General features: G+C 40.7%; 1 protein-coding gene and 1 long non-coding RNA gene across 2 annotated transcripts in view; one reads left to right on the forward strand and one right to left on the reverse strand.

Annotated features, from left to right (window-relative positions):
• Positions 1-65: 65 nt before the first annotated feature.
• LOC120021759 lies at positions 66-8,953 on the reverse strand. Its single transcript, XR_005472546.1, has 4 exons — positions 8,773-8,953; positions 8,545-8,640; positions 7,692-7,856; positions 66-841 (listed from the first exon to the last, which is right to left on the reverse strand). It is a non-coding gene; the product is annotated as an uncharacterized LOC120021759 (long non-coding RNA).
• A 437-nt stretch (positions 8,954-9,390) lies between these two features.
• The window catches only part of LOC120020959 (AP-3 complex subunit beta-1-like), a 56,599-nt gene continuing 53,655 nt past the window's right edge, over positions 9,391-12,334 (forward strand). Inside the window, exon 1 of the mRNA XM_038964625.1 lies at positions 9,391-9,678. Within this exon, the coding sequence (XP_038820553.1) occupies positions 9,545-9,678 (134 nt within the window). The 5' untranslated portion in view covers positions 9,391-9,544. The remainder of the gene's footprint in view (positions 9,679-12,334) is intronic.

The raw sequence follows: 12,334 nt of genomic DNA on the forward strand, positions 1-12,334 counted from the left end.
GTCCAGTTAAAAATGAATTGTTTTAATCATGTCTTAATGGACTCATTAACCTTTACATAAAATATTCTCTTCTCTCAAGACAAAAAAAATGGCACAATGAAAATTTATCTTGGTGACATATCAACATGAAACATCAACTAAAATCCAAATGAACAGAGCATTTTGCTTACAACAAATGCCACTGGTATCAGCTGGTTCTGACTGCAGTTCCACTGAAAAACATCAAAAGACACCAGTTTTCGTGATCTAAAAATGACAGACAAAGAAGCATTCTTCTATTAATTTTCATTGTCAGAGTCTGGATCGGCTTTACACTTGACAGGTGATATCACTAACGTGACCTCCCCAGGTAAGATCGTCAGAGGGTATTTGCTGTTATTACCAAGATGCGGAGACTCTCTCAGTAAAAGTGTGTGTGGACGTGTGTATATGCATTATCAAGGTTAGAGAATGAGTGTTCCTTTGTCCCAGTCCAGCTGCACTCTAATTGTCCTGGTATAGTCTACAGTGAGGAGGATTTGGTCATTTGGTGGGGAAAAAGCTTTGTATGTATCATACAAGTGTGTTAAACCCCAGGACTGGTCTCTAGTCTTTATTTCTACCTTCCTCAGGGCAGACTCTGATAGAACACCCACCATCCACTCTTCATTTTCCCCAACCACAACATCCTAAGTGTGTAAGCCTGAGTCAAAGCCCTCAGAGCCCAGGACCGAGGGCCATTTATCAAACCTCTCTGGCTTGTCAGGAAGCGGCATGCTGTGCTCCAAGTGTGTGCCAATGGGAAGATCATCAGACAGGACAATTTGTGAGTGGGCAGTGTTGGGTTCCAGAATCACAGGAGCTGAGTGGAAAGATCAGAGATACTTTAGTCTTAAATAAGTGGGTGATTTTTGTTGTTGTTGGTTTTCTCGTTGTTTGCAACCTCTTCGGTCTTCTTGTTGACACGACAATGAACGAGTCAAATTCCTAGTAGTTGTGTAATTCAGGGTAGTTCCCTACTCTCAGTGATGGAGTTAGCTTGTACATTACATAGTAACATTTGTATGCCCTAAGCGATGGAGTTAGCTTGTACATTACATAGTAACATTTGTATGCCCTTAGCGATGGAATTAGCTTGAACATTACATAGTAACATTTGTATGCCCTAAGCCTTAGGCAAAGGCACAGAAACCTGTTGGTTAGTGTGTACACCTGGGTACCAAGGCACATACCAGTGATAGTATTTTTCTGAAGAAAAAAACTTCAGTGGGTAAAGTATTTACGAGTGATGGGCACCGATATGGAGAAGAAAAAAAACGATATCAGTTGCATTTTTCCGAGTCGATATCAAGATCATATCGGTTTGTAGAAAATTAGGGTTGTCGAGTTAATGGCATTAGTTAGTCGCAATTTTAGAATTTGCTAAACTTTGGCCCTAAAAAAAAAAAAAAAGCAGTGCATTGAGTTACAGGCATACTATGTTTTGACTGTAAGGGACGGAACAACTAAATTATCTACATCTAAATGTTAATATAATTTTACAATTAACAACACAAATGTCACTGTAACATACAGCTATTAATCCTCCCAATGTTTAAGTAGGCCTACTTCCTCTTATCAATGTTCTTGAAGTTGAACACTTGTGCACAGCACTTAAGTACTGTTAAAGCTTTAGGCATTCTAAATGAGTGTGACTATAGGGAAAAAATAAATTGCTCTATGGATACAAAAGAACAAGGAGCTTTTAAACTTGTCCAACAATATTATGAAAACTCTGTAGCAATCTGTACTGTTCCGATTATTTTAATCTTACACTCTCCCTCCCTCCCACACCCGCTCTCTCACTTACTCTAGCTTTCACACACATCCTCTCACACCACACACACACAATCATACACACCCCACTCTGGAAAATGCAGCCTACTGTACCTTTGAAGCATCTCTTTGAGTAGCCCAACCTGGTGTCAGAGCATTTCATATTATTCTGTAAGTAAATCCAAGATACTCCATTTAGTATGATACGTTACATTTAGTATGGTCTGTATTCACTTGTGGTTGTCCATCACCCTTTTAGTATAATATGTTACATATTACAATTCGCATTATATATATGTATATATAATTTACGAATTATATTACAAATTCTCAAAATGTACAATATGTTACGAATTCTAGCTAGGTGACTAACATTAGCTTGGTTAGGGTTAAGTTTAGGAGTTAGGTGAAAGGGTTAGCTAAAAGGGTTAGAGGAAGGGTTAGCTAACATGCTAAGTGGTAAGTAGTTAAAGTTGCTAATCAGCTAAAATGCTAAAGTTGTCCGTGATGAGATTCGAACTCACAACCTTTGGGCTGCTAGACATTCGCGTTATACATCCACCCCGATAAACCACCCCCCTTTTTTTTTGTTGAGTAGCCTATTCCTTTTCAGTTCTTCCTGTGCCATCCAAATTTGTGCATAGCCTAGTCAGTGGTCAAGTTATCAGGTTTCTAGCTAGCTAGGTAACATGACTAGCTAGATAAACAATGTTTATTATCAAACCCAAAAATACCGTCTTGCGACTAGTTTAAAACGGCCCACGACATGCTCATGAATTCACGACAGAAAGAAAAAAAACATATCTCCGGCAATATTGGGCATAACTTTTACATGATTTTGGCAAGAGGCACACAGTCTTCAGAAATGTAAAGGGGTTGTCACTAGTTACCATAGCCACAAAGTCATAAACACCACCTATTTCAAATGTTTGTTTTCATGAAAGCAAATGTTTGTTATCATACATGTTTACGATATATAGGCTATATCGTAAAATTTAATGAAAACAAAAATTTGCTTTTGGTCTTAATTTAAGGTTAGGCCTAAGATTAGCGGTGTGGTTACTGTTAGGTTTAGCCAATTTTGCCTTTGTAGCTGTGGTAACTATAGACACAGTAATGTAAAGGCGCAAGCATTGACTGTAGGCAAAGACTATGGATATACTGGCAAGATTACATGTCTCTCCGCCCTAACAATGGGAATCGTAGTCCACAAAGCAGAACAGCAGGATGTCTAGCTCCCGGCTATCCTTTCTTTGGATTGGTGGATACATCTCAATATTGTAATCCTTTTTTGAATATTTGATCAAGGTTGTTGACGTCAACCGCCTGTATTCAATGGAGATAAACGCTATGCTACTAGCCTCATACTACGAATATGCATAGCCACCTAGAGACAACTCCAATATGAAGTATTTTTTCTCAAAATTGCCGTGATGTCACGTGTCATATACAGTGCATTCGGAAAGTATTCAGACAACAAAAATGTGAAAAACAATTCAAGTTACGTTACAGCCTTATTCTAAAAGAGATACAATTATGTTATTTCCTTATCAATCTGCACACAATATACCCCAAAATGACGAAGCGAAAACAGGTTTAGACATTTTTGCAAATGTATTAAAAAGAAAAAGACAGAAATACCTTATTTACATAAGTATTCAGACACATATCATATCAACCATACCTGAAGCTCTCTATCAATCAGGCCTTTATGGTAGAGTGGCCAGACGGAAGCCACTCCTCAAATCAAAATCACATTTTATTTGTCACATACACATGCTTAGCAGATGTTATTGCGGGTGTAGTGAAATGCTTGTGTTTCTAGCTCCAACAGTGCAGTAATATCTAACAATTCACACAAACTAAAAGTAAAAGAATGGAATTAAGGAAAATGTAAAAATTAGGATGAGCAATGTCAGAGTGGCATAGTGTTCCATTATTAAAGTGGCCAGTGATTTCAAGTCTATGTATATGGGGCAGCAGCCTCTAAGGTGCAGGGTTACGTAACTAGGTGGAAGCCGCCTAGTGATGGCTATTTAACAGATGGCCTTGAGATAGAAGCTGTTTTTCAGTCTCTCGGTCACAGCTTTGATGCACCTGTACTGACCTCGCCTTCTGGATGATAGTGGGGTGAACAGGCAGTGACTCGAGTGATTGTTGTTCTTGATGATCTTTTTGGCCTTCCTGTGACATCGGGTGGTGTAGGTGTCCTGAAGGGCAGGTAGTTTGCCCCCGGTGATGCGTTGGGCAGACCTCACCACCCTCTGGAGAGCCCTGCGGTTGCAGGCAGTGCAGTTGCCATACCAGGCGGTGATACAGCCCGACAGGATGCTCTCAATTGTGCATCTGTAAAAGTTTGTGAGGGTTTTAGGTGCCAAGCCAAATTCATTCAGTCACATGACAGCCCGCTTGGAGTTTTCCAAAAGGCACCAAAAGAACTCACAGACCATGAGAAACAAGATTCTCTGGTCTGATGAAACCAAGATTGAACTCTTTAGCCTGAATGTCAAGCGTCACATCTGGAGGAAACCTGGCATCATCCCAATGGTGTAGCATGGTGGTGGAAGCATCATGCTGTGGGGATGTTTTTCAGCGGAAGGGACTGGGAGACTAGTCAGGATCGAGGGAAAGATAAACGGAGCAAAGTACAGAGAGATCCTTGATGAAAACCTGCTCCAGAGCGCTGAGGACCTCAGACGGGATCGAAACAAACAACCAAGACAACGCAGGAGTGGCTTCGGGACAAGTCTCGGAATGTCCTTGAGTGGCCCAGCCAGAGCTCGGACTTGAACCCGATCTAACATCTATGGAGAGACCTGAAAATAGCTGTGCTGTGATGCTCCCCATCCAACCTGACAGAGCTTGAGAGGATCTGCAGAGAAGAATGGGAGAAACTCCCCAAATACAGGTGTGCCAAGCTTGTAGCATCATACCCAAGAAGACTAAAAGCTGCAATCGCTGCCAAAGGTGCTTCAACAAAGTACTGAGTAAAGGGTCTGAACACTTATTTAAATGTTATCAGTTTTTACTTTTACTGTTTTTGCTTTGGGGGGGGGGGGGGGGGGGGGGGGATTTAATCAATTTTACTATAAGGCTGTAATGTAACAAAATGTGGAAAAAGTGGTCTGAATATGGTCTGAATATTTTCTGAATGCACTGTATTGTAACGTTCGTCGTCTGGAGAAGGAGAGGAGGACCAAGGTGCAGCGTGGTAAGTGTTCATTATTTTAATTAAAATATGAAACACTTGAAAAAACGATAAACGAACAGTCCTGTAAGGTGAACACACAAAACAGAAAACAACCACCCACAAACACAGGTGGGAACAGGCTACCTAAGTATGATTCTCAATCAGAGACAACGATAGACAGCTGCCTCTGATTGAGAACCATACCAGGCCAAACACATAGAAATACAAAACAAGGACAACATAGAACACCAGACATAGAATGCCCACCCAAACTCACGCCCTGACCAACCAAAAATAGACATAAAAAGGATCTCTACGGTCAGGGCGTGACATGTATATATACAGTGCCCGTCAAAAGATTGGACAAACCTACTCATTCCAGGGTTTTTCTTTATTTTGACTATTTTCTACATTGTAGAATAATAGTGACGACATCAAAACTATGCAATAACACATATGGAATCATATAATAACCAAAAAAGTGTTAAACAAATCAAAAAATATTTTATATTTGAGATTCTTCAATGTAGCCACCCTTTGCCTGGATGACAGCTTTGCACACTCTTGGCATTCTCTCAACCAGCTTCATTAGGTAGTCACCTGGAATGCATTTCAATTAACAGGTGTGCCTTGTGAAGTTAATTTGTTCAATTTCTTTCCTTTTTAATGCGTTTCATTCAATTAGTTGTGTTATGACAAGGTGTTATGAATACAGAAGATAGCCCTATTTGGTAAAAGACCAAGTCTATATTATGGCAAGAACAGCTCAAATAAGCAAAGAGAAACGACAGTCGATCATTACTTTAAGACATGAAGGTCAGTTAATGCGGAAAATTTCAAGAACTTTGAACTTTTCTTCAAGTGCAGTCGCAAAAACCATCAAGCGCTATGATGAATCTGGCTCTCATGAGGACTGCCACAGGAAAGGAAGAACCAGTTACCTCTGCTGCAGAGGATAAGTTCATTACAGTTAACTGCACCTCAGATTGCAGCCCAAATAAATGCTTCACATAGTTCAAGTAACAGACTCATCTTTCGGGGGAGAATCAGTCCTTCATGGTCGAATTGCTGCAAAGAAACCACTACTAAAGGACACCAATAATAAGAAGAGACTTGCTTGGGCCAAGAAACACGAGCAATGGACATTAGAGAGGTGGAAATATGTCCTTTGGTCTGATGAGTGCAAATTTGAGATTTTTGGTTCCAACCGCCGTGTCTTTGTGAGACGTAGAGTAGGTGAACGGATATTCTCTGCATGTGTGGTTCCCACTGTGAAGCATGGAGGAGGAGGTGTGATGGTGCTTTTCTGGTGACACTGTCGGTGCTTTATTTAGAATTCAAGGCACACTTAACCAGCATGACATCCACAGCATTCTGCAGCGAAAGGCCATCCCATCTGGTTTGCGCTTAGTGGGACTATCATTTGTTTTTCAACAGGACAATATGACCCAAAACACATCTCCAGGCTGTATAAGGGCTATTTGACCAAGAAGGAGAGTGATGGAGTGCTGCATCAGATGACCTGGCCTCCACAATCACCCGACTTCAACCCAATTGAGATGGTTTGGGTTGAGTTGGACCGCAGAGTGAAGGAAAAGCATCCTTCAGAGTGAAGTGCTCAGCATATGTGGGTACTCTTCAAGACTGTTGGAAAAGCATTCCTCATGAAGCTGGTTAAGAGAATGTCAAAGCTGTCATCAAGGCAAAGGGTGGCTACATTTTTATTTGTTTAACACTTTTTTGGTTACTACATGATTCCATATGTGTTATTTCTTGGTTTTGATGTCTTCACTATTATTCTACAATGTATAAAATAGTAAAAATAAAGAAAAACCCTAGAATGAGTAGGTGTGTCCAAACTTTTGACCGGTACTGCACATACACACATCAGTACACTCGTAACAATTTTGGCATTAAGAAACTTCTATTAGATCAAATAAATCTCATGAGGAAAATAAGCCATTCAGTTTTTTGTTGACCAAATTCGACACTCTCAATGATCTCCATACAAACACTCCTTACCTGGTGGGCAAAAAAAAGTTGAGAAAAAATGCCACCTGTTGGAGGGAAACAGATTTTCCGCCGAAAATCTGGTATGAGGATAGTAGCAAAGCACCTCTCCATTGAATACAGGCGGTTGACCTCAACAACCCTCATCGAGTATTCAAAAAAGGTTTACAATAATGAGATGTATCCACTAATCCAAAGAAAGGATAGGCAGGATCTAGAAAGGATAGGCAGGAGCTTTTTGGACAACGACTCCCATCGTTAGGGCGGAGAGACATGTATCTTGTCAGTATATCCATAATCTTTGGCCTCTCTTCCTCTCTGCTGTAGCTGTGTTCCGTGTCGTGTTCTGCGCCTAAAAGGGCCCGTGTGGAAACACGTGCGCTTAAAAAGTTCTGTGCGGTGAAGAAATGGAGAAATGGATTAACGGCATCAACAAAAATTGCGGCAAAAAAACATGTCACTCCTTAACAGGTTATTAACGTTAACAGCCCTATATAACATTTTCACTTTTCTGTTCACTTCCACAGCTCTGTGAAGTCCAGACAACTGCTTGCGGATTGCCCATTGGGCCAGGTCAGGTTAACAGGAATAATAAACCTTTCACGATATGCCTTGCTCATATCAATATCATATCGAATTATCAATATTGGTGTCCACCACCAATATTTACTAAGATAAAAAAAAAATGGATACAAACTGTAAGTGACAATCCCATTCCTCTGCATCTTCTCCCAAGCTTTGAACTGCAGATTGCCCAGATGTTTAGCCACATCAATCAGTGCTCCTGAGACCAGCTGTGTATTTGGATCTAGCAGTGTGCACTGGGCTCTGGAAGAATATTCTGGAGTCAGTGGGGGTTGTGCTGTGGCGGTTCAGAACACACAGAGAAGAGAGAGACAGGATGCAGCTCACTTACCTTTCCATTATAGTCTTGTAGTTATGCAGAAGAACAAACTACCAGATTAAATTCCGATATTTATCTATCACTATTTATCAGTATAAATGCACCAACAAATCATGTTAACTTAGAGCAGTCCTGACCTAAAGGAATGAGGTGTCTCCATCTCATAGCTCATCCTCTATAGCTTCAATTGTGTTTACAAGTGATGACATCTCTTGTCTCAACTGGTCAATCCTATTAACCCAATGCTGAAGTCTTCACAAACTGTTCCTGCCTCAGTGTGTCAAACCTGGCCTTCTCTTCATCTCTAAGAAACTCCTGAAACTCATTGAATTCATGCTTGATCTCCATCTCTGTGTCTTGGAATTGTTTCTGTAGACAGTGTGAGAACTGTTATTACATTACGTTACTGTAATTCTCACATTTCATCCAGAAAACCAATTCCATGGTCTGGTTGATGGACTTTGGTCTGATTTTATCTAACCATCGGTACAGTAGTGAATGAATTAGTCCTACTACAGTCTACCTGTGCAAAATTATGATTTAGCCATCTCTATCAAACATTTGGCAACCAAATGCAAACATAATTAAATATTGATCTAATACATTATTGCTGCTTTCTCTTATATTAAACTCAACGTCGTCCTACCTGAATGTGAGGCATTGTGGAAGTACAGATTTCTGTAGCTTCTTTGAAATACTTTAGCATCTCCTGTAAGGGTTTTAGTGCTCTCTGGAGTTCACCCTGAAACGAAAGAACACCTTATTTTACAGTATAATAATCTGTATACAGTATTTATAAACACCTCACATAGAAAATGTATTATGTTCAATAAAAACGTGACTCTGTAAAACGCATGTCTTTACGTCGTTGTACCTTCTCCTTGAGGTCCTGAACATCTTCGTCTATGGGGCAGCAGTCATGACTCTTGTGTTTTCTAGAAGATTGACACACTAAACAGATGGGCTGCTTATCCTCCAGACAATAGTACCTGAATTTCTCACTATGCAGACTGCAGAGCACTTTAGACTCTCCTCAGGAAGTGACAGACAGCTAATCATCTAGCTCTGAAGTTTACTTCAACTCCAGTTCCTTGCGCCACCGCTATAACAAAAATACTGGACGCTTTCGTTTAGCGCGCACGCGCGTCACTGAGTACACCCCTAAACTCATTTGATTGGCTTGCGGCCAAAGTTGCCATGGCAACGGAGCTACTACAGCTGCAAAGTCATAATAGGTTATCGTAAAAATGAATGAAAACTAAAATGAGCCTTTTGGTCTTCATTTACGGTTAGGGTTAGGCATAAGGATTGCAGTGGGGTTAAGTTTAGAGTTAAGCTTAGGGTTAAGTTTAAAATACAAATTTAAGTAGAGAATTGAAGAAATAGGCGGGGTTTATGACTTTGTGACTGTGGTAACTAGGGACGACAGATTTCTCTTCCCCCTGTCATGTGACTCTGACACAAACGTATCCAACTCTTACTTCCGGTACTGCGTGGATAAGGGGTAAAAGTTGCACGTTCAGGACAAAGTTTTGTTTTGCGTTTCTTCTTCTAATTGGCATCATCAAACTGTTAACGACTGGGATTTTGTTTCCGATAGTTTTACTTTCTACAATAAAACATTCTGTACATTTGTGAAACGTCAAATGTTGAGCATGTCGACCAACAACTTGTCGTATAACGACCAAGGAGGATCGGATTCAGCGGTGGAGGTTGGACAGGAGACTACCCCGACCTCCTCCAATGCTGGATTTGGCCTGTTCAGCACCAACTTTAAAAAGTAGGTCAATTAGCTAGCAATTAATTATTTTATTAACCTACTTGTGTGTAAACTGTGTTTGCAACTTAATTTGCTATCTAAGATGGATGCTAGTGGTAACTAGTTGGCTAGATATACAGCTGCATCTCTATGGTAGCTTCACGGTTTAAAACGCTTTTGTTGACAGCAAGCAATGTTTCATTTATCAAAGATGCCGTGTGTTTGGAATACATGTTTACATGAACAAAAAAGCAACAAGTTGACAAAGAGACACCACCAGACATTTTCTCTAACATACATATATTTTACATTCAACAATGTTTTTCCACCACGTCGTTTTATGTTTGTAGAGTTGTGCGAGGTCGATGTATTCTAAATGAACATCTACACGGACATAATGCTGGCTGTGTTATGCACATAGGCTAAGCTCTGTTGTAGTTGGTCTGGCTACCCAAGTCAATTGATGTGGTCCTCCAAGGTCCTCGGTACAACGCAGGTAAAAAAATATACCCCATCTTCTTTCCCCTCACTGTCATAAACTCAAGTGATTAGGATAAGTGCCAAACAGTAGCATATCATTGAAATATTGTTTAAAATCCTTGTAAACAACCCATTTAAAATAAATTGGATAAAGTGAGATAAAAAGGAACTGATTACGTGTAAAATGTGCTATGTCATCAATCAACATCACGTTATGATACCACTAGAGGGCTGTTCCATCACTAGGTCGGCCATCCTCATCCTGTAGTCATGTGTCTTTTACTGTAAATCAGGGCCTGTATTCACATAGTATCTCAGAGAAAGTGTTGCTGACCTAGGATCAGGTCCATATAGCCTAATCTTCTTCATTATGATCTTGAATACGTGGCCAGTAGTTGACTTACTCAGCTGTAGGATTGGGTTTACTGTGAATCAGTGTTTCCCAAACTGTAGCCTTGGATCAGTTATAATTTCACTATCAGTAGGTTAGTCTTTCCCCAGCTGGCTCCAGACAAGGCCTCAAGTCACTGTCTTCTCTGAAGGCCATTTTCTCCCGGAAAGTCTCCCCAACAGTCAACCATTATCATATGAATGTTTATTCAACATGATTTATCATGGAAGCTTTGAATTAGCCACTTACTGTTAGTTTGTCTCTTTCTCCACACTTGGGACTGTTTCCCTTATCTATCAGTTCTATCCGTTTTAAGAGGTAGCCCACCCGTAGAAAGGTTTAATTGAAAATGTTTGCATTGTGCTCATGTCATCATTATACAATGGAATGTCTACTGGTATGTCTGTTCCATGTAGCCTAGTGCTGCTCTTCATAGCAGCGGGCAGTAGAACACTTTCAACCATCTCTGTCTCCGTCGAGCAGTGACTTGCGTCAGCCTAATATTTTAACGTGGTTTGGCCCTAAGGCAATCTCTTAAGTCCTCTCACATGATCAGATGGTTGGTCTGTTGAGCAGCGAGGCAGGGCCAGTAGGCCAGGTCTGGTAATGGAGACTAGATGACTCTTGGTTGGGCTGCTGGAGCCTGCCGGGCTTGGGGGGGATGTGAATGATTCCACTGTCCACACACAAACTATGACACACAATGCCTCGGCTTTACTATGAGATATAGTAGGGAGTCTGTCCTATCAGTATCACATCTTAACATAATCTAGGCTTTTGTCAGGCATTCATAAATTCACTCACTCTATATTCACCATGAGCCTAATTCCCTTTACATTATAGTTTTCAAATGAAGATATATTTTGTTTGTTCTCTACTCCCCAAACTCAAGTCAGTGACTGATAGCATTGTTCTATGAAGTCAACCCAGTAGTCCCACATCGCTCGTAGATCTGAATGACATGGCTGGGTGTAAGGGTAGGTGAAGGTTTTATCATATTGGGTACACCCATTCAATCCTATTATTTCTCCAGGAATAGCTACAGAGGGTCATGGGATTGATTTCTGAGAATATGTTGCTCTGTGTAGTTCTCGATCTCGCTGTGATTGCACCATAACACTAGATGGCAGACTTGAATGGTAAGTCAGAAAGCAGCGAAGCACTGATGGAGTTTTTATGTTTCCTTTTAAATGAAGCTATCGTCAATGTTACTTTACTTGCCTTTTGACGTATGTGCATTTAATGGCCGTAAGCTTAATCCTCTCTTGCACTTTATTTGTCATAAACATATCGATAGGTGGCCGTTGTGTTAGTCAGCTTTCTCCAATGAAATGAAACCACAGTCAGTATGCTGTTTGAATAATGTCATGTGACACAGTCTGTGTCAAAGTCACGTTTCTGTAGATTATTCTGTATTGGCTGGGCTCTTGTTACCTCACGGTCCACTCTACTGCTCTGGCCTTGACAGAAGCACAGCAACATGTGACTGGCTGGTTGTCCCCAAGTGATCAGCTGCTTCTTAAAACGCCATATTATTTCACTGCGGTTCAGTTTCCCATGTTTTTATAGGGCCTCCATGTGATGTCAGATTATGTATTAGGCTATATCATCTGAGCCATGTCTGACAACATTATCATCCTGGTTATAAACACTAGAGGACATGGCAGACAGTAGTAGGCTCAATAGCGTCAGCTGATTGGAGCTGTTTACAGTGCTTTATCCTACTGGTCGTTATGTGAATGACTTGCTTGCCAGTCTTGAAAACCTGGAAAAAGAGACTAGGCTGGTTTAAACATGAAGTGAGAC

The sequence above is a fragment of the Salvelinus namaycush genome, chromosome 26 (assembly GCF_016432855.1).
Source record: "Salvelinus namaycush isolate Seneca chromosome 26, SaNama_1.0, whole genome shotgun sequence".
Classification (NCBI taxonomy): Eukaryota; Metazoa; Chordata; class Actinopteri; order Salmoniformes; family Salmonidae; genus Salvelinus; species Salvelinus namaycush.